Raw genomic sequence first — 23,275 nt, 5'->3', positions numbered from 1 at the left:
AGTTGTGGTGCTTTTGGTGTTTGGTTGCTTGGTTGGTGGTGGTGGTGGTGGTTGTTGTGATTCCAGGTTTTTGCTGACATTACGACATTTAGGTTCGAATTGTGACTGACAGGTTGCCTTCGCGCTTTTTGCTACAAATATATATACGATTTTGTTGGTGTTATTTAAATTTTTGCGTTTTTTTGGGGGAGGGGGGGGCGTGGTGAAACAAATACAGTTTAAGTGCACAAAAAATTCTAGAACCAATACAGAGTGAGCCAGATACGTTTAAAGTATGCACAGTTACACACACAGACACGCATAGATACAAGAATACAAAATTAACTACCCTGCAAACCATTTTCTTCAAAGTATTCTGAATTGTAGAGAAATTTAAAAGAATTAGTAAAGATCCCATCCGACTTTTGCCGAATTTTCTAAAATGAAATAAATTATGCACATTTCGATTCATTTCGATTTTCGAAATTTCGGAAGAAAATCGGTAAAGCAATGAAAATAATGCTGCTATGTGCTATTTGTCGTACAAAAATTTCTTTACGAGTTCGTGTCAACCCCTTCATATAATTTTCTTTGAAGATTCGTCAAAAAATCGTTATAGAAATAAGGGACTCCTAAAGATTTCGTTAAGAATTCGGGAACTTTGGTTTGCGGGGTATTTTTTACATAGGATGATGATAGGAAGTGACTACGCCGCAAACATATTCTGGGCGTTCAGAATATATGAGTCCGAAAGGAGTCTAGGTAGATAAGAAATATGAGTTTCAAAAACAACAAATTTTTTACTCTTATATGAATCTTTTAGGAGTCATATATGATCCAAGTTATAAGCCAGCACTTTGTGCCATATAAAAACAATAAAGATTCGAAATTTATATCTTAACTTGTTTATACTGAAATTGAAAATACATATGTACGTATGTATGTAATTAGAAAACGAAAAAGTTAAATAATTAAAAAACAAAATTTAGCTGCAGCTGCTGCTATCAATGGCATGTTGGAATATATATGTATATGCACGTAAGTATGTATGTATGCTATTTGAAAGAAATTTTTGGTGAATGCCTTTGCAAGTATAGTGCGTTCAATAAGACTCAAATAACAACCTAAAATAAGAGTCCGATGTAGTAATTTATGAGGCCGATAAGAGTCTCAAAAAGAGTCTGAAATTAATCATATATGTATGAGGTAAAAAATTGTTTCAAATAAGGCCAACATGAGCCGTATACGAGGCCAATGAGAGTCCAATATGACTCATATTGACGCTCATTTGATGTATGGATTTAAGCTCGTATAAGTCGACCTTCGCACGAAGGGGGAAACACCCTCATTTCGAACTCTTAAATGAGCTCATTGTGAGCATAAAGGCTTCGAAATGGGACTCCTTAAAGATTAATTTTTTGTGTGTGTACGTTTATGTTTAATTTTGTGCTAGTGTGCGTGCCATCGTTACGTAATGGCGCTTGTGGCGTCACTTGGAAATTTTGCGAGTATTTTTTCGTCAGCCTACCTCGAGTTGGGACTCGTCGATCTGCTGCGCTGTTGTTGTTGTTGCGTTTGATCGTTCACATAATGCACAATCGCCGATGTGACCTCCTTAATGGAGCTCTGTATTTCCGGTGTAACTGGCAGCAATTTGCCATTTTCACCATTTGCAGCGACGCCGGCACTCCTTTGTGTGGGCGATGTGCGTTGTTGTTGCGCGAGTAACGACGAAGCCAAGCTGCAAGGCGAGAATAAAACAAATGTACTCAAATTAGTAGAAGCCGCAAAAATGACTCGAAATCATTCGCAAGCTACTCACCGTTCATGGGGCGTGCGCTGTGACAGCTTCTCCTGACTGCGCCAACCCAAATATGGCTGCCGGTAGGAACTTCTTATCACACTACTTTGTCCGCTAGCCACCGATATGAAACTTGAGTTGATTGGACCGCCGCGCGTGAAAGAGCCGCGTTGCGAAACGCTCGGTGATGTTTGTGACGAATTCAAATGCGAGGTGGACCAGCGTGAAAATGCGCCTGCACCGCCACCAGCTGTGCCGTATGCGCTTGTGCCTGCGGTGCCATGCTGCTGCGCCACCTGACCGCCATGATGACTATGCGCTGATGGGCTGAGCAGTAGTGGACTGCGATCGGAGCGCTGTGAGCCGAGCGAACTGAGTGATGTGGTCTTCGAGTTGAGCCCCGCCCAACGGCCAGATTCTGTGGTGCGTTTGCGTGTGAAATTGCCGGGCTTGTAGGCGCCGCCGACCACTGTATTGCCCTCCGGCGAGCGTGATGTGTTCTGATTGTATTGTCGGAACCAGTCGGGTATGTTGAGACGCTGCAGCGAGGCCTGCACGCGCAACTGATGTTCGCTCAAGGCGGCCGGATTGTGATCGTGCGATTTCTGAAGCTCATTTTCGGGTGGCTGAAGAGTGGAGGGAAGAAAGAAAAATGAAAGAGCTTAGTTTGATTGTGTTGTATGACAGGAAATATATGTACAAATATAATTTTTAATATTAGTTTAATAAATTAAGTTGATCAAAAGAGCGTATGTATGTATAAGGGCCAGATTCACAGTGCGTAGTTAACTCAGAATCGGCAGTTAACTATAGTTTTTGTACTGAAAATCTGTAGTTAAATGCCGATTCTGAGTTAACTAAGCATTTGGCCCTAAGCAGAATACAAAAAAATCGATATTTTATATGCCGTTTTCTTTTAGCATCGATTTGAAATTTTCTTGATTTTAAAATTGTATGTGATACATTGGCCTAGGGATGGCAATTTGAATTTAATACTCGACAAATGTATCAAATGTTGAATTGCGAGGCAAAATAAATAATAGCAACTAGTTTTCAATGTATTCATCGATTAATCGGAATTTTCGATTACGTATTTTTGTTTTTAATATTCACAATTTTATTTATTTTCTACTATAAGTAAATATATAAGTAAAATAAAAAAATCGATATTTTATATGCCGTTTTCTTTTAGCATCGATTTGAAATTTTTTTTTATTTTAAAATTGTATGTGATACATTGGCCTAGGGATGGCAATTTGAATTTAATACTCGACAAATGTATCAAATGTTGAATTGCGAGGCAAAATAAATAATAGCAACTAGTTTTCAATGTATTCATCGATTAATCGGAATTTTCGATAACGTATTTGTGTTTTTAATATTCACAATTTTATTTATTTTTTACTATAATACTTGCAAGCATTCGCTTGTATTTTTTATTTAAATATTATTATTATTTATTAAAGTGCACTGTCCACAGCTGCCTACCCACCACATCTGATTGTTAGCATTGCCCACAGCTGCCTACCCAATCAATTTTTGATTGAATAAATGCTCCTGTTCAATGCAAACAACCTCTCTCACTGAGCTAATCAACACTGTAAAACAAGTTAAGGGCTTTTGTTTATGGCCTCAACCAAACTATGCCGAAACCTTTGTTTTCATCTCTGATAGTCAATCTCATCACACTTTTTTCTAGTGGGCTAAAGTTTAAAATTTTTTGGCAAAAATTCATGTATTAATCAGGGATGGAAATAATCATTTTTTAAGTTTTAACCAAAAAAATCAACAAGTTGTAATCGTAGTAAAAACAATTTTAACTATACTCACGTATTTTTATTCGTCGTTCCTACTGTAATTTTCGATGATTTTTATTTTCCGAGTTTAACCAATAAAGATTAAAAATAATAACTAATATTTGAGTTTTAATTTTTCGCTCAAAGATAATTACTGTTACGTGATTAATGCTTTTTCGAGCAAAACGAATGATTAATTTATGATTTTTGTTTTTGCTCAAAGATAATAATTATTATTGAGTTTTATATTTTCACTTAAGAATAATGATCATTCAAAAAACTCAAAAGCTATACAAGCATGATTTCCGTCGTATCCTTTTCAAAGGTAGCGAGACCCTAATAAAAGGATAAGTCCAAAATTTTCAGGTAACAATTTCAATAAGTTGCGTCTGTATGGCCTTTTCAATTTCATAAATAATCGTTATTTTTAAGCGGAAAAATAAAACTCAATAATTATTATCTCTGTGCAACAAAATATAAAATTCATAAAATAAGCATTATTTGTGATCGAAAAATTAAAAATAAATAATAACTATTATTTTTGAGCGAAAAAAATAGAAATCATAAAATAATGATTAAATGCTGATTTAAATTATTTTACTCATAGTGATTACCGTCCTTGGTATAAATCGATATCGAAATTAACTTTTGTGCTCAGATGCATATATGTACAGTGGCTCAAAGAATTGTTCACGTGTCGATTTTTCGTTATATTTCTATACAAATTTTGTCCAAGCTCTAGTCAAACCCATATAAACCCAAGTTTCAAACTTTACACAAAATTTAGGAAAATTTAAAAATTTTTCATCAAAATTTCGAGCTTTTTAATTTGAATCTTTACAACATTTTTGGGTACGCAGTTTTATAGTCCATACAATTTTAGTCTAATGAGTGCAAGTTTTAAGTGCTAAGAAACTGAGTTGATTTTTTTGCTGAGGGATTTTTGCACTTCCTTCCATATAAGCATGAAGTTCTTATGAAATGCGGGAGACCGTTCGCAACAAAATTAAAAAAAAAAACCGACGCCAGTTTTTGTAACTTGTTATATATAAAAAAAAACGTAAAAGTCACCAAAAAACATCTCAAAAATCAACGGAATATTTTTGCCGCTTGAAACCTGCACTTTATCAGACAAAAATTGTATGGACTATAAAACTGCGTACCCAAAAATGTTGTACAGATTCAGATTAAAGAGCTCGAATTTTTTATGAAAACATGTTGAATTTCCCTAAAGCTTGGCCCATATTTTTGTATGTAGAAAAAACACAAAACTTGAAAAACATTGTAAATATTTACAAAAAAAGTCAAAACGTGAACACTTGTTTCAGTCACTGTATTTAGAAGCAAGTAATTTTTTCACATAACATTTATACAACAAATAAAAATTTCATTATTAATTAACCTCCGCAAATAGGGGTCAAAAAGACCACTAACGAGAGGTGTTAAAGGGTTAAAAGCTTCTAAAAAATATTGCTCGCTTGATTCTACTACATTGATGTAGGCCTTTGAAGCAATTACGTGCAATTTTTAATAACTGATTGTCCCTTTGATTCAAAACACAAATCTTGTTTTTAACCGCATGCAACTATATTAGGAGATAAGAAATATTGTTTTTTTTTACATTTACCCAAAAGTGTCTTAAATCTAATAACAGCAGCAAAGTACAAGATTTAAAATCTACAAAGGAATTCCACGTCAATATCCAAAGCCCCTTAAGCTCAGCTCAGTTGTCATCCATCACCTTCATGATATACTAAGCCCCGCCCAATTCCGCATTGGCTTCGATCAATTCTTGTTGCTGCTGTTGTTGTTGATCTAGCAAGGCATCCAGTACTTTGTTCATATGCTTATCACAACTCGCCAAACAAATGTCGGCATAGCGCGTCAGAAAATACATAAAGCTCTCCAGCTGTTTCATGCTGCAAGCCTTGAAGCCATTATCGCGTCCAATATTGTCTATGGCACTGATGATGACGCGCAGCTTTTGCATATAATGTGGCGACTCGTTTGAGTGTGGTATCGTAGCGTCAGCGATACCCGAGTGATTGGAATAGGTTTTCATACGTTTTTCCAATGCCTTCAGTTTCACCTTCTGTTGCTGTAATTTTTGCAGCATTTCAGGTATCGATTGTGACCAATTAGGTTCCTCCGTCTTGTTCTTAGAATTCTTGAGATCCTCCTCAAAGAGTTTATCCAATGATTCTACATCAAATTTATCCTTGAAGAAATTATCACACATTGTTGCGTTGCTAGAGCGTGGCATAATCATGTCCTCATTGTCCTCCGACGCCACATCGAAATAGTTGCTGCCGATAGGTGATTCAGTGTACTGGCGTAGATCGTTGTTATCGAACTCTGAACCCAGCAAGGAGTAATCCAGATCGCTTGTTTTTATAGAGTTGGAGTTGGAGTTCGAATTCGTAGAGTCGTAAACAGAATTAGGCCAAGCGAAGCGACTACGTCCTTCCAGCCCATTACTACTGCCTTGTAGACCAACTAGCATGCTATAACTGCTCTCCATTGAAAATTTGGGCGTGCTCTGCCAGTTTTCAGGCACGCTGGAGAATTCGTAGTCGTCGACGCCAAATCGTAGCTGCGATTTATCCGTCATCGAGTCGTTGATGAAATTGAACAAGCGCTCAATCTTTTCCGGCGCTAAATGTTTGCCACTGAATGGCACAGCGAGATCACCTGTGGAGAACCAATAGTGTGAGCAGCCTTTGATTGCCGGCAGACGCGTTGAAATGTCCGCTTTGTCGCCAGGATTGTGGATGGAATATTTGTAATCATCGATGCCAAAATGTAAGTCGCGTGTCTCACAGCTCTTCTGGCAGAATATATCGTATAGCAGACGTAGACGATCTGGTGGGTTATAGAAGACATCCAGCGATATGGTAAAGTCCTCAGCGCATACCCAAAACTTCGACGGCTTCTCGTGCTGTTCACTATTGTTGGTCATATTCAAGTTAAACGAGGTACCAAAGAAGCTAGCGTCGGATACAGTCGGCGAGTGGGGTGTTTGCGAACGATCAACCTTATCCAAGGGGCGATCTTCACGAATTACTTGCATAGCTATCGAGCTGCGACGCGATTCGTCAGTTTGTAGTGAGCGACGTCGACTGCTATTGAGTGTGCTTATGGGACTAAGGGCTTGCTGTTGTTGCAGGTGACGTGAGATGCTGCTATTGAAGGCATGTGGCGACTGGTTCTGCAAGCCCCTAACTGGCGTCGATGAGAAGCTTGAGCGATTTTGCTGTAGAGTTTTCTCCAGATCGGGTGTAAGTTTGATGAAAAGAGGCGAGGCGCCTTTACTCCTTCTAGGCTTCGGCACCGGTGCTGTTGTTGGACGTTTCGGACTTTCCATGTCATTTGAACCCGTCTCAAAGCCTAGATCGATAAAACTGTCGAGAAGTTTTTGCAATGTGTCTTCCTCTTGTGGGGTTTTCATTGGTGCTTTCTTAGTTTTTGGTGCATCTACATTGAGCGACTTTTCAGGCGTACGCTTTTCTTGCAGCAGCGCCTGTACTATAGCTGGGGACGAGAGTGATGTCTGGTGACGGACACGTCTGCGCATTATTTCCGGATCGCTCTCCGTCATAAGCGGTTCGCTTTCGGTAGATTTCGAGGGCGTTGACAAATGTGTGAGCGTGTAGACGCTTTTAATTTTATGCGGGGAATTCATATTATTTAGCAGAGTTTGATTCAGCTTAGCCTTTTCTTGCTCCTGATCGACAGCTTGTTGGGCCGCTGCAGCCATTTCCTTGATTTCTTGCGACTTCTTCTGTTCCGATGTCGGAGACTTCTTTGCAAACTGACCGACGTTAACATATACAACTTCTTCATCTTCTGGCTTCGCACGCGCTTTGTGTTCTGTCTCGGAGTCGGTGGACGAGGGGACGAAACGACTTTCAATAATACAACTTTCTTTCTTCCAGGTGAGTGTGCGTCGTAATTTCTTCTTGCGTGGTAGTTTATTAGGCTTGGCAAATTCAAAGTCTATTGCCTTTTGGCAATTGGTAGCTGACGGCGCGGCGTGTTCTGGTTGCGACTCATCGCTTGTAATCTATAAATAAAAGCGAGTAATTAGTACTGAATATTTTTTATTTGACTGTTTGCAATACAAACCTTTGGTAAGCTAGAAAGTCCTGATTCGCTTTCCGCATCCGACTGCTTGCCTGAAGACACCGCTGAAGACAACTCCTGCCGCTCTTGTGCTTTTTCGGCATTTTTCGACGTCGATGCTGCTGTAGGTGGCTGTGGCGCTTGCCGTTTCACTTTACGCTGCATTCGATTAGGCGGCTCGCATTTCATGTCATCGCTAGATGTGCCGGTTTTGCTATTACACAGCTCAACTTCAATAACACTCTTGTCAGCATCTTTCTGTTCTCGTGCCTCGTTAATTATTTTCATTGCTTTTTCCATTTTCTTTCCACCATTACTGTCTCGTCTCATCACTCGCGCCTCCACGCTTTCCAATTTGGCGATCGCCTTTTCCAACAACACATGCACCTTCGATTTGGATTTGATAGAACTTTTTGAAGTGTTCACTTCGTCACCATTTCCGCACAAGGAGTCCTCGCTGTTTTCCACTGTCGTAATATCAAATACCACGCCATTCTTCTCCATGATCCAATCGTAGAACAGACGTTCCATATGCGCATTTTGAAAGATTGTCTTTGGCTGCAAGCGTTCGGTTCTGGTGCGTCGTATCTTTCTAGGCGGCCCGTATGCCTCGAACGAGATTGAGGCACGCATCGATTCATTATTGCGTTTCTGCGTGCGCTCTATTACGCGCATATCGTTTAGGAAACGTTGTTCGCGTGCTTTGCGCGGCAGTGGGCGTGGCACATCGCGCTGCTTTGGCACTTTGCCACTTCGGTCTGGACTCGGCTTGAGTACAACAGTCAACGTGCTGACGTGCAGCTCTTCGGCGTCTACTTCCTCTTCGTCGTTTCCTTCTGCGCACAGATTGTCGGCTTGATTGGCCTGTTCTTCTTCTTGTAGTGAGCGTAAAGCGGCCACTATAGCTGGTGGCGGTGATGGCGAAATACGGCTATTGGCTGCGTCATATTCAGGTGATTTTTGTAGCTTTGCAAGCCGCTTTAGAGCCCATTGAGATATCTTTGGCTTGGGTACATTTAATTTGGCCTCCAATTCGCGTGCCAACTCTTTAACTTTAGGTGGGTTCATTACGGGCTCAGTGCGCGCCAACTCCTGCTGTACGTTAGCCTCGACGACGCGGGCGTGCACGCTAAACTGTGGATGTTGCTTGGACATGTCCTCGATAAATTTGTTGTACAGCAACGCTTTATCCTTTACGGAGAGTTGACGGAAGACATCCTCGGCGACAAGGCAAGCACTTTCGCTGTCGCTCGATTGCTGCGACCCCACAGGTTGACTGGGCCTACGTTTGAAACGTGGGCTGGGCACTGGGCTAGGCAATCCGGCGCGATAAATAGGCAAACCGGCGCGCGCCTTGGTTGAAGGTTTCTTTTGAGATTTACCACTTTGGAATTGCGACTTATTGAGACTGGAGTAGCCTTTTTTCTCCGTTGACTCACGGCGCATCAGTTGGACAATTTTGTTATTGAACATGTTCGCCATTTGCTTTACCTTCGATTTGCGTGACAGTTTAGGCGATTTCTGGACCTTTGGCGCGGGCGTTAGCAAGACAGGTGGCGCTGATCTGCGTTGATCTTTCGATTTCTGAACATTCTCTTGTGGCTTTGGAGTTTGTTCTTCGACCAAGTTCTGTTCATATCTTTTGCGCAGCTCCCGTATGTTGTTTGTGTGCATCACCGATTCCGCATGTGATTTGCTTGTCTTCGGTGAAACGACCTCCTGATATGGTGGCGGTGGCGAACCCATAGATTTGGACATTTGTGTTTGCAAATTGGCGATTGCTGCTGCTACAGTGCCTGTTGTGGGCAGCTTATTGGGTGTATCACAGCGCGACAATCCCGAATCCACGTTAACCTCCTCATCAAAATACTTCATGGCATCCTCAATGCTTTGTGACATATCCAAATCTGTTATTTGCCGTGTACCCAACGAATTTTGGTATTCGAGCGCCGACAAAAAACGATCGTCCTCATAAGAACATTCGTAGATTTCTTCATGTGTCATGGTAGCTTCGAGTGGCGTTGGATGACTGAGGCGGCGATGAATTTTACGTAGCTGCTCCTGCTGTTCGATGTCCTTCGAAATAGAGATGCAATGCTCCAAATTTTCACCGTTAAACGATGAGGTGTTAATCAAAAGCGGCTGCTGTGATGAATTGCCACTCTCAGAGTGATTGGGTGTTGAATTGAGCAACATTTTGTCGTTGATTTCTTTCTGAATTCTTGTTAGTTCTCGTTGATAAATATGCACTTCATAAGCGTGATCGTCTCCTGTGAATTGATCGTTCATACTGAACCGAAAGGATGCTGTACTTGCATTTTATATGCAGTACGGGTAATTTACGCATACGAAAACTTAGCTTAAACAGAATTTGTATTTAAACACACTCTATGCATGCACGCAAATGAGTAAGAAGAGCAAGAATGCGCGAGAGAGCAGGATGGCAGTTGGCGAACATGACTTGAAAACGATCCCCGAAAAGGTATTCGCGATTTTCTAAAGAATTCCATACACTCACGCGAAAATTGCGGATAAATCATTCGTTAGGCTTAACGCCGACGATGCATTGTCTAGCCACCGACCGACATAGCGAATGTCACACACACACACCCACACGCACATGCGCGGTGCTACCTGCCCTACTGCATACCGCCACTAAGCCGCGAGGCGTCCAAGGACAAGCTGGCCACTGCAGCAACTTGTCGCCTATTACCTGCTGCTCGCGCCATTATCATTGCTTGTTAAATACTTTCGAGTTGTTTTAAGAAAGGGACGAAATTGAAATACGGAAAGAAAAGATGCGTGAATTCCTTGAAATGTTTACCTAATTTTCTACTATGGGAAATTTGCATATGCATTTGTTCAACCTTGAATGCGCGTAAGAGCACCGAAAAACCGTGTAGTGAGATTATTAAAATTATTATTCAAACCGTATGTACATAAAAAGCAATTTTAAAATGCTTTTTGTGCATCAAAAATTTTTCCGTACATTTTAACCCTCTTAGTGCAAAAAATCCACCGCTGAATCTAAAAATCTTAAAAATTTGTTTACCAGCTAATTTTGGGTCATTGATTTCAGAAATGTAATCAAAAATTTAAGAAAGCTCTTAGTTTTACCGTTACTCAACGTCCATTATATTGGACAGTGGTACCCTAGATTTGTACACAGGGAAGTCATATCAATCATTTTCTTTTTTTGCAAAATATATCTTAAAACTGGGAATGACATTTAACATTTTTTTTTTCGAATCACAATTCCCCCGAAAAATAGTTAATTTGTTCCTATATATTACAGTATTCAATATCGGCTTTTTTGGCACTTTCCACTTTTATGATAAAACACGGTCAACTGCATCCCAAAAATAGAGCAAAATAAATACGGTAAATAAGAATAATAATATGAAGCTCTTATTTAAGAAAAGAAGAGCTTTAAGTACAAAAAAGTGTGTCCAATATATTGGACGTTTGTACTGAAAGGGTTAATACATTGGCTAGCAGCCACGTTAGCCTTCAACTCGATTGTTTGAAGCAGAAATAAGACATTAGCAGGAAACATATGATGTTTACCAACATACTCATTCAGATATAGTTGACACAGGTTAACGCACATATTGTGGTTTTCCACATACATGCATATGCATGCACGTTATGGTGGTCCAAAAATAGTAAAGTCGGAATTTTAATGCTCTCCACCCGCTAGGATTGTTCTACACCGAAAAAAATTAACCCCTGTTGGTTTATTTTGCAATCAAATAATATTTAGAGGTCGCTCAAAGCGCTCGAAAATTTCCATATATTTTATATGGGGGAAAAACGTCTCGTAGAAATGGTATAGAATTCTTAAAAGTAAATATTTTTAGATCGGAAGACTCTTCAGGAGATTCCCAATAATAATACCAAATGAAGAGAAATAGAGTTTTTCGATTGAAAAATATTGGTTTTCAAGAATTCTGTAGCATTTTTGCGAAAGGTTGTTTGATGAAGGGAACTTCCTGGGAAGGTCGTCAGCCGACTCGCTTCCGGTATGCTCCTGTGTCTCAACACCCATGACATACTGCTCTGCCATCAAATTGAGTGATCGGCATCAATTTATTACAGTTTGCAAGTCGCTTCAGGCAGATTGTAGAGCTTTTAAAGCTGGCGTTTGGTCTGAGAAGATGTAAACGAATTCTGAATTTCGAGGGAGAATATTCGCATTGTGTGAATATTCGCATATTAAATTGCAGTTCGAACCTCATTGGAGGGCAAAAGATTTTTGTAATTTTTCAGAAGCAAACTCCTCCTTACTATTCGACATTTTTTCTTAGAAATTATTATTTGTTGTAGATAGTATAATTGCATTGAAAATTCTTCTTCCTTTGAAAATTAAAAACGAGAAATGTTTCACAAAAAATTACGTTTCAGGCCGAATATTTCTAATTTTCTCTATTTTACGAATAATGACCAGTTACACTTATTTGGGAGCCCTCCAATGTAGGATGACGGTAACTGCCGCCCATAAATTGGCGCCTCAGTCGTTTGCGCTAGAAAACGCGACGCTTAGCGCTTTAATTTAGAGACAGCAGTGACACTCATAGTTCACTCAAATACAGTTCAGTGATGTTATCTGTCTTCCTGTGGGAGAACAGATGGTGGGGAATAATGCAAATGGGGAATAATGCAAGTTTTAAGTTCATTGGCAACACAACTTTGTTTTTGACACGGCTATAAAGAAAATAATAAAATTTTCGTAGAGAAAGGAAATTAGCAAAAGTTTGTCAATAAACTTTTATACACAAAAAATATAATAGCGTAATTTAGTGGAGTCCCTTCGAAGCTATTACTGTTTATTTTGCCTGCCTGTTTGCATTAGCAAAAATAAGTGAAAACAATTTTTATCGAAGAGATATTGCGAATGATGAAATGATGCATTTATTTACACCAAATCGTAAAGTTTTTATTTCTAAAAGTTTATGAAAATATTTTATTTATTCATTTATTGCATTAGGATAATAAAATTAACCTAAACAAAAAAGATTAAGCTCTAGCAGGGCCATCAGCTTCACATAAAAGTGAAACAACTTAGGCACTAGGTACATACATACATATGTATGTATATATAAGGATATCACACTTCAAAGAATAGATTCAATTTATCTATGAATTTCATAAATGTTTTTTACGTTTGAAGTACTTTCAATTTTTAATGTTTCTATTAGACCATTTTCGCTCATTTCTTGACGTAGGTTATCTAGCTGCGGGCAACTCTGGTATGATATGATTTACGGTAAGTATACCATTATTGCAGTATGGCCAGGTGGGGGCCTATGTTTTCTCAAATGCACTTAGTTTTTACAATGAAAATGAGACTCTGAAATTTTGGATTCAGTACATTTAATTTGTTACGTGTTACGTTGTTTTTTTATGTGACAAAAAAGTGTTATGTGTTATCACTATGAAGGGTGCGAACAAGCTGATATCTTATAAGTTTGATCAGGAGTGCAGATAGAATCTGAATATTTTTTTTATTTTTGCAGAGGAAGTTAGAGCTTAGGGTGTGTACTAACATTCTGAAGGAGCCACATTCGGAAACTTTTTGAAATGAAACTTCTTTAGCGGCGGTTGGTTGGTTGAGAGTAAATTGGCAAATTCAATGGAAATTGCACACGGAAATGGTGCAACGGAAATGGTTGGGGCTGAAACAAATACTTCTTGTGTGTATGCATATGGTATTAATTTAACAAAAATTTTCTAATAAAATATTAAAGAATAACACTTAGAAAAAGACCAATACAAGAATGAAAGTAAAGGTGAGTGCGTACATAGATAAAGAAAGTGATAAAGGCAAAGGTAAAAATAAAACCAAAACAAAGATGCGTAAAGATAAAGGCAAAAATGAAGACCAAGGTAAATTTAAATACTTTACTTATATAAGGGGAAAGGTGAAGGGGAATATGTATTTAGATGAAGAAAATGATAAAAGATGCAAAGATTTTGTTATCGATTTTATTATCGATTTTGTCATCGATTATTTATCGATTTGGTTATCGATTATTTATCGATCATTTATCGATTTTGTTTTCGATATTTTTATCGACTTTCTAATTTGTTATTAGTATTTTTATCGATTTTGTTATCCATATTTTTATCGGCATTTTTATCGATTTTATAATCGATTTTGATAAAAATATTATTATCGATTTTGCTATCGAAATTTTAAACGAATTTGTCATCGATTTTGTTGGATGTTACCGTCGGTTTTGTTATCGATAGAGTATAAAGATAAAAATGAAGATAAAGGAAAACAGACTAACAAACGTAATTAGAACGAACAGGGGTAGAGGTAGGGATCTAGATAGAAAAAACACAAAAAATATAACCTTAAGCAAAAGCAGATGTATGGATATGTGCACATAGCATGTATGTATATTGGTTAGGAGACAAAATAGATATGTAACGTAAGTTTCACTTCTCCAGTGTGGCCCAGGCACACTTACTTTTTTTTTTATCAAACAGCAGTCACCACAATGCAGCAGCAATGACAAATTTTCCCAATGCATTTTCGACAGGAAAAGGATTCTCATAAAACACCATTTGCCCTTAGAAGGAACTTTTGGTGCTCCTTTGACCCGCAGTCTTAGTCCTCGGTATAAAAAATGTCTCATAGTCCAATTTATTTAATGGATTTATCTACCGCCACAGAGAAGACTTGTCTATAAATCTCAACCCTGCCTCAAACTATTCCCTGGCTAATGTGAATGAAATAGGATTGAAAAACGAACTACCCTCAGTTTCACAAAAGTGAATAATTAATCCGTGCAATGGAGACTAGTCGATCAATTGTCCTTGCGTGCAGCGTCAAAGGAAGAAAAAAAAAACACAAAAAAGGAAATAATAAAATGTGAAAAAAACCACGATGATTGTCTACATACAGTCATGCAATTGTGGACGATTATACTTCATGATGGCCAAATACTGACGCCAATAGTTTTTCAAGGTGCGACGATGACTCTGGCGATGACGCCTACAGTAGGTTGTGTATGTATGTATATATGTTGAAACAGAAAACAAAATTCGAAATGAAAAAGGGCAGACAAAGGCGATTAGAAACGGTTGAGCTGAGCGGGAGTTGGCGACTTAAATGTAAAAACCAAAAAGAAAATCTGGGTAAACAAAAAAAAAAAACAGGAAAATTAAGGTGAAAATATGTAACCAAATCAGAGTAAAGGTCTTTGAAACCGACACAGGTGGGCATGTGAAATTAAACAGTTTGCCAAGAAAGTACTAAATAAAAGCACTAAACGAAGTTACCGAATATTCTTAAAACCAAATTTAAATTATTGTTCAGAAATGAAAAGAGGAAAGCAAAGTGAAAAAAGTGAAGAGGCACAAAAATTCAAGTAACGAGCATAAACGACAGCTTTAGTTAGCAAAATGGCATAAATATTTCCACTAAATCAATTTTCAAGCACTTGCCTGACATTTTTTTTGTCTTCTAAACTAAACAGCGAGCTGTAGAGCGAGAGGTGGTTTTCGGAAAGCAAAGCGGCGAAAAACAATGTACCTGGCACACATACCAAAACACATTGTATTCGAAAAGGTTTAACTATAGGGCGACTGTGGTTGAAGAACTCTATGATTTTTATGCGTTTTCATTTGCTAGTCTTTGCATACATACAAATAAAACAGGAATATAGTATAGATACAGTGAGCGACAAAAATAAATATACGTTTTGACGATTTTATTTATTTATATTTTCCATACAAAATTTTTCTTGTTTTTTTTTTATAAAAATAAAGTTTCTTCAACAGCAAAAACCACAGGAATATTTTTTCTATTTAATACAGAACTCGGAGAAAATGAAAAAAAAAATTTCTTCGAAATTTTCTTGCCTGCTTCTGAATTCGATTTCTTAGACAAATTTTTAGTAAAAATTTGGTTGCCCATTAAATTTTAATATAACAAAGTGCAAGTTTCAAGTTGCTGAAGCTTTCTGTTGATTTTTGAGAAATTTTTTCGCTGATAGTGTTGCGTACCTTCTTTCAACAAAAAATATGTTTATGCCATATACTAAAACTTAATGTGCTACAAAATAGCTTACTGAAAATTTTTCTACGAAATCGAATTGAAAAGTTAACGTGGAAGAAATTCTTTTGCATTTTTTCCGAGTTCTGTATGAAATTAAAAAATTGATTCATAGGTTTTGCTATGGGATGAACTGAATTTTTGTATTAGAAAATATAAAAATTTTATATATAAAATATACGTAAATAAAATCGACAAAAGATTATGGTATACGGCCTTTCGACGCTCACTGCTCATAAGTGCTCATAAGTGCACATTTTTGTGACACTAACATCTACACTCTGGTAACAATGGATACCTACACATACTCGTACCTACGTAGATACTTTTGTCCCTACATTTAAAAATGAAAGAAATCTCTGCTAGAAATCGCATCAATTCAATTTATTGTAAAGAGGGTTGCCATGCACACAACGCTCATCGCACATTCCACATCTCACGTTGCACAAAACGGAAAGGCCCGTTTGGGGGCGAGCAAAAAAAAAAAAATAAAGTAAAGAAATAAGCAGCAAGTATGCGAAAAGTACGTCATACAAATTTGGGTCACACATGTCGACTTGGCTTGGGTTGACTTTATTCCAGCTGAGCTGCTGTTACTGACATGTCGCCTCCTCTTTGCTGGTGCTTTTATATTTTGAATACTCAAGAGTCAGGGGAGTTAAGCGACTGTAACCCCCTTAGCTACCACTTATTGTACTAAATGAGGCTGCATAACTTAGTGCGCTTAATTCTGCTGTAACTTTTCTATGTGTACTTATATTTACATTTATTTTATATTTATTTTTGCTTTGCAGGACTGCTGTACTTATTACTTTCACCCGTTTGGTTTTATTTGAGTTTTGAGTTTTAACCGCATATTTGACCTTTGTTCGATTTAACATTGAACATGCGCTTGAAACGACGACACTTAATCGACATACTCGAATTTCTATAGACGTCAATAAATAGTACACGATGTTGAGTAGGAAATGGATGAAAACGCGTTGGGTTAAGCTGAGATCGTGTACGCTAGTTTGAAAAAAGTTGTCTCGAGAAAAACACAGAAAAAAAGTACCGCCTTTCTGCCACTCCCATTAAGTGCTGTAACTTCTGCAGTTCTTAAGCTCTTTGCTACTATCTGAGCTCTTAACTACAGTTAAGCGTTAGGTGGAAATAAGCTATTAGTCGTTTTAGATATTAGAGCTGCATTAAGTACATATTTATATACATAAATATGAATTATTGGAGGTCAAATATGGTAAAGTTGTCAGGAAAATATTTGGAATGTACTTTCTTATATCAAAGATTGAAAGGATGTGCATTAGGGTGCATCACTCTACATACAAAAAAAAAACCGTAAACGTTTTTCCATCGGGGTTATAAAATTTATTATAATTAAAGTCTGCCGCCAAAAAACTTCGGAAAGATTTTCCGTGAACTGAACCGATTTGAAAATACTTTTTTTTAAATAAAATTAGTTTTCAAAAATATCGTTTTTTAAATCACCTAAGATGATAGCCGATTCAAAGGTCTGATAAATTTTATTAAGAATTTTAACACCGGAATTAAAATAATGAGGTTTTTGGAGGTATGTACATATATATTTTAAAATCGGTCCAGCTAACGTAAATTTAAATATTTTTCGGTGGAAATTGCATTTTATTTTTGGTGTGGCACCCTAATGATAATAATTTTTTTAAATAAACATGATCTTAATTAAGTATTTAGCTGTTATTAATTTTAAAAATTATTAAAATATAAGAATGTACGTGGCTTTTAACTTATTCTATGAAACAAATGCCTTATTCAAAAGACATTTAAAATTACCTTATTGTACTCGATCATTATTATCAGGTGTGCATTTGTGTATAATTTATTTATTAGCAGTCGTAGTAGTTTGTCGTAAAATTAATAATTTTGTGCCATCACATGTTTTCCATTCAATTCTTTTTCGAAAAGCGCATTGCAACTTTTTATATAAACTACTCCTTGAATTCATTGCAGAAGAACGCAGGTAAAATTGAGAAATCAAACGATAAACTTATGGTAACTTGTATTAAAAGTTATGTTTAAAAAAGTGTAACATGAAAAAAATATATATTTTTTACACTTGGACAGCTTTCAATTTTATTTTACACTAACTTTGTGCTTCAAGTAATTTTGTATTTGACTCTATTTTATTTAAGTTATTTACTTATTATTATATAATTTAATGTAATTTTATTTGATTTAACTTAATTCGATTTAATTTAAATTTATTTAATTATTCAGATTTTTTTTGTTTACTTTTTTGTATATATCTGCGTTCATATGGAAAAGTAGCTTATGTCGAAAGGCTGGCTTTAGTATAAATCGGCATTCGCAGCATATGATTGCGAATGACTTACTGGCGCTGAGCCGTTGAAGAACTTTTGGCAAATAAACCTGCGATAAATAGTTCCGATACTAGCAGGTCAACATTCTTATTAAGTCTCTTCAAAAAATTCCTTGTCCTTTAAGGAATAAAGGGAATGCCGCATTATACTAAAGCCAGCCTTTCGACATAAGCTACTTTTCCATACGAACACAGATATGTATGTATGTAGTATATAAGCTGGCATTTTCAATAGACTAGTCCCACAAGAATTCCATCATTCGTCATTAAATTCATATTTCCAACCAACGCATTTTTTATTTTTAGCCTTCAACGTAATAACTAAGTTCGTATGCCGTCACTAGCCCAGCTGCCCACTTGCAATGCATTGCAATTGAAACAATTGTACTTATTTGTTTTACAAATGTATTGTTGACAGGATAAACGATTTGCCAAGTTATGAACCTTTATGTTCTTGAAATATACACTGCAATTGCAGCAGAATTGTTTTCGAGTGGGTGTTTTTTTTTATTTTAATGAAATGAAGAAATTCATTTGAATATTTTTCTCGTACATGTACGCGAAAATCTCCAAAGAGGATGATATGTTCTTTTTTGTTGGCATGTGTTTGCTATTTCGAGAGCTGAGTGGAAGATCGACCTATCTCGGTAGCCAGTTCGAAAACGCCCTATCTCAGAATTTGCTTGAAAAATGAACTATTTCAGAATTCGGTTAAAAATGCCCTATCTCAGCTGCCGATTCAAAAACGCAATATTTCAACATATTTTCAATACATTTTCAGTTGAGATAGGGTGTTTTTGAACCGAATTCTGAAATAGGGCTTTTTCAATTAAATTCTGAGATAGGGCGTTCATGAAAATTTTTCTGAGATAGGGCGGTTTCGAACCGGCTGCCACTCAGCCGTCGATTCCGAGTATACCTCCATAGAGAGGTCTGGAACTCTATGTTTATTTTCAGCGCACAAAAAAGCAATGGAGAAGTTTAAATTCGAGATTCTAGGCAGAGAAACCTAGAAACTTGGCTCATCAAGGAGAGCATCACCTCGATAATACTATATTACTTTGATTGCTATAACAAATGCATTGTCTGCCTGGTGTTTAGTTTGCCCTCTGTCAGAGATCCCCAGCTGCTATTCGTCCTAAGCTTCAAGTCACTTCACTCTCCCATTTCGTTGATCTCTTCACTCCTATACAACAAAATTGCCACCCTCTTTAAGGTGTGGCTGATGGTTGAGACATTTTCGAATAACTTTACACACAACCCCTAGTTTGTTATTGATTTATCATTTGACGTCTATTTCTGTCTGCCCTGAACATTCCAGCCAGTGCCCGTTGAACATTTGGGGAGCCAAACCCCGAGTAGCCTAAAAAAAATCTTACACTCTCCTTGTTCAGGATAACCACCTAGAGGATATCCTTCTAATCCAGCAGTAGCAGCGTTGTAGTTAACAACAACAAGTGAGCTGCTACGTTAAAAGCTGGTTAAGATGCAATACAGTTCTGTGGGAGCTTAAATTCGAGTCCAGTCAAGGCTTAACTGTCCCACTTAAATCTGTTTTGAATATCACTTTTCTTAGAAAAAAATCGATGAGTTATCCGTAGAACGATACTTTCGTTTTGATACATTAAAATCATTAATATTCAAATTAATTTGTTTTAATCAAATTAGCTCTGCAGTGAGAGAAAGATTCTGCGAAAGTTTTATGGATCTTTACGCGTTGGTGATGGCGAATACCACAGACGATTTAACGATGAGCTGTATGAGCTTTACAACGATATAGAAATATAGTGCAGCGAATTAAAATTCAGCGGCTCGCTGGCTTGGCCATGTCGTTCGAATGAACACGAACGCTCCTGCTCTGAAATTATTCAACGCGGACCGCGATGCTGGTAACAGAGGAAGAGGAAGGCCTGCTCTGCGTTGGGAAGACCAGGTGGAGAAGGACTTAGCTTCACTTGGCATTTCCAATTGGCGTCAGTTGGAGCAGAAGAGAAATGACTAGCGTGCTGTTTTGGACTCGGCCAAAATCGCTTAGGCGGTTACAGCGCCAATGAAGAAGAAGAATAAGCTCTGCGTTCAATGTCTGAAAATAATGAGTGTCCTTTTGTTAAATAAAACAGTTATTTAACGTGAAAATTGCAAGCAATTTGAAACTACGAGAATATTTTAATTACAATTTTTCAGAAGCAACCTGATAGGTCGTTTAAAAAAATTACCTAAGAGGTGGGAGTTATTACAAAAAAGGCTTCCTGCTTGTTAAATAGTTCAAAGCGGACCGACGCATTGTTCAAAAGAAAGGTTCGATTAAAAAGAAGTTACCTGATCGCGAAAGGGCAGGGGGATTTGTGACCACACTAACGAAGAATTCGAACATTTCAGGAATGATTTTTGCGTGGAAATAAGACAAGACACAACGTAGAAGATTTATATGCTGAAAAAAGTTCAAGAAGGATACCGAAAAATAACGAGCTGAAACAATTGTTTGTTTTTTTTTTTTTTGAAATTCGTGTCCTGCGTAATAAACTACGAGGGTACGATTTTAAACTAATAAAAACTGTGACAAGAATTTGTCAGTGATGCAGAATGTAGCCGTTAGAGTGGCTTAAAGGCATAATCCACCAAACTGTTGCAAACTTAGGGCAAATTAGGACCAAAGACCTTCAAGCCTACCAAATACGATCGATACGATATACAGTCAGCGTCAAAAATATGAATACCCTGACATTTTGACGTTTTTCTTCTTTTATATTTTCCATACCAATTGGTTTTTATTTTGTTATAAAAATATAATTCATTCTACAGCAAAACCCAGCAGAACCGATTTATTCAATTCCATATAGAAGTCGGGAAAATTTAAGAAATACCAAAGAATTCTATAAAATATTAAAATTTTCAATTCGATTTCTTAGACAAATTTTGAGTACGCAGTTTTGTAGCCCATTAAATTTTAATAAAATTAGGCGCAACTTTCAGGTCTCTAAAAATTACCGTTGAACAAAATCTATTTTTATGTGGGAGAAAATGCGCAACACCCTCGACAAAAAAAAAAATTATAGACTTGAAACTTGCACCTCAGTAAATGGAATTGAAAATTTGAAAATTTTGATGACAATTTTTTGGTAATTCTTGAATTATCCCGAGTTATATACGAAATTGAAAAAATTTGGTCTGGAAAATGTAAATAAAGAAACGTCAGGGTATTCATATTTTCGACGCTGACTGTATGTATTAAAAAAGTGCCAGCAAAATCAAACCTGCGGGATTATTTCTGTCTTGAAAAAACTTCTCTATGAAAGGTGCCCCCATTTCAGTTACATAACATATGCAAAGCGCGACCAAACACTAAAAATATGGTAGCGCCAAGTATTTTTTTTTTTTTTAATTTTTTTTAGCATACATTTGGATTACTAATAAATTTGCTAAAATTTTGCTGAGGCTATCGACTTTCGGCGATGCATAAGGATCTCTTCCTCTCCAACGTTTATCCAGCAAACCATTTACTTAATTGTTGACACTAAGCTAAAGAAGAAGAAGAATGAAATACCACAGATTAGTGTACACGAAAACGCTTAAGTAATAGCTTAAGGGTGAAACCGCGCGCGTTCTTTAGGTCAAATTGGGGTTTTCCACACCGGCTGTTTGTACACACGCAGTTGTGATAAAACAACAACAAACCACGGTTTGTGTATAAAGTTATTTGACTGCTGGAATGGCATGAAAATGTCACAACCATCAACCACACCTTGAGGAGGGTGGCAATTTGGCAATACGTGAGTGAAGAGATCACGAAAAAGGGCAAGTGAAGTGGTTTGAAGCCTAGGACGATAACTGCTGCCGTGAGCCTCGCAGATATTTCTCAATTTAATTAATAGCATTTCCGCATTACAAACAGAGCGGCGGGCGGATACACAGAACTTCCGTGCTGTTGGCGCTCAAAAGGGTGAAATTATGTTGAGGTATGAAATGGTGAGTGTGTGTGTGTTTTTGTATGTGTATCAAACTGCACAAAAAAAAAAGTTTCGTGTATAGAGGCAGCTCATCAACACCCAACAGCTGTGGCAGACGCGAAATTGAGTAAAGGCTGATGTTCTAGGCGCACCTAGCGCGACGTAGACACACCTCTTAAATCAACTGGCGAAGGTTTTCGTTTACTCTTTTCGTGTCTTTTTGCGCACCCTTTTCGCGTAAGAACTTCAAGTGCGCTCAAGCGATTTTTTCACACTTCACAGAAAACTTTTTCGAGAGTAATTTATTTTCACAATTTTTCAGCTACTGTATTCACTTGATTTAACGAAAACTTCACTGCTACGAAAGTTGATGTGTGCACGTTGTAACGCCAAAAAGTATGCTCGACACAAATGACCTTAAACGTATAGAAGAAATGTCACTCGCGCTCAAGCACAGCGTAAAATAAAACAACAACAAAAAAAAACTACAAACGATAGCGACAATGTGTGACACTGGCTGACAGTATACCGCAGCGCAGCGCAGTTCAAGCGCGCTCGGTAGGCGAAAGGGTGCAGGAGAGCGCCTCGGCGCGCGGTGAGCTGTTGGCACTTGGAGATGGCGAAGTCATCAATTATACGCTGGATTGCCAAAAAAATACAAATTTGGTGAACGACTTGATTGTAACTCGATTGGGTTCGATTGGCAATTTTAGCTACACTGTGGTGGCAAAGCGGTGGGATTATGTGGACAGCGGAAAACTAAGTACATAGTTTCCATATTTTTTTTTTTTTACTAAAAAAAACACCAACAACACAACAACTATGCATTTTCTCCAAGCAACTTTGTGTACGGCGATTTTAATATAAATTTTCAGTGATTTTTATTCTTCGTAATTTCATACTTCAAAGCGCATTTTCCACATTTTCACGCAAAAACTTTAGCAACACATCTTCACACGGCGAGGGAAAGCGCATTTTTCGCCAGCTGCATAATTTTTATCACCTATAAAAGAAAATCCTATAAGATTTTCTTATTTTTCATGTGAATTTTCACCACATACTACTACGTTTTCCCAAATGCTACGCTCGGCCAACATAGCCTCTCGTTGTCACATCAAAGCCAAAGTTGGAATTGTGTGATAGATACTCGTAGTTGCTGCTGTGCTACTATAGAAAAGCAAGCCAAGCCAAGCTAGCATAGTCGTATGCCGA

General features: G+C 37.5%; 2 protein-coding genes across 5 annotated transcripts in view; both read right to left on the bottom strand.

Annotated features, from left to right (window-relative positions):
* The window catches only part of LOC108360672 (rho GTPase-activating protein gacZ-like), a gene marked incomplete at its 5' end in the record, with an annotated part of 24,934 nt that extends 19,635 nt beyond the window's left edge, over positions 1-5,299 (bottom strand). Inside the window, 3 exons of the mRNA XM_017613064.1 lie at positions 1,508-1,720; positions 1,802-2,406; positions 5,204-5,299. Of these exons, the coding sequence (XP_017468553.1) occupies positions 1,508-1,720; positions 1,802-2,406; positions 5,204-5,299 (914 nt within the window). The remainder of the gene's footprint in view (positions 1-1,507; positions 1,721-1,801; positions 2,407-5,203) is intronic.
* slam (slow as molasses) lies at positions 5,211-23,275 on the bottom strand. 4 transcript variants are annotated; one of them, XM_017613058.1, is made up of 4 exons: positions 22,966-23,275; positions 17,570-17,730; positions 7,702-9,988; positions 5,211-7,639 (listed from the first exon to the last, which is right to left on the bottom strand). In XM_017613058.1, the coding sequence occupies exons 3-4, from the start codon at positions 9,985-9,987 to the stop codon at positions 5,330-5,332; spliced, it is 4,596 nt and encodes a 1,531-aa protein (XP_017468547.1). In that variant the 5' UTR covers position 9,988; positions 17,570-17,730; positions 22,966-23,275; the 3' UTR covers positions 5,211-5,329. The 4 variants fall into 4 exon arrangements, with proteins under 4 accessions (XP_017468547.1, XP_017468550.1, XP_017468548.1 ...); XM_017613061.1 differs by having other exon boundaries at positions 17,570-17,782; positions 23,125-23,275; XM_017613059.1 differs by having other exon boundaries at positions 23,125-23,275.

The sequence above is a fragment of the Rhagoletis zephyria genome, unplaced genomic scaffold, assembly GCF_001687245.7.
Source record: "Rhagoletis zephyria isolate East Lansing unplaced genomic scaffold, Rhagoletis_zephyria_1.1 Rzeph_scaffold_00604, whole genome shotgun sequence".
In the NCBI taxonomy this organism is placed as follows: Eukaryota; Metazoa; Arthropoda; class Insecta; order Diptera; family Tephritidae; genus Rhagoletis; species Rhagoletis zephyria.
This window is presented reverse-complemented; position numbering and strand designations above follow the sequence as displayed.

Excerpts from the sequence above, each read along its gene's own strand:
- slam (XM_017613058.1), bottom strand. The coding sequence starts at position 9,987 with ATGAACGATCAATTCACAGGAGACGATCACGCTTATGAAGTGCATATT. Across the intron at positions 7,640-7,701 it reads GACTTTCTAGCTTACCAAAG|ATTACAAGCGATGAGTCGCA; the intron begins GTTTGTATTGCA and ends TTTTATTTATAG.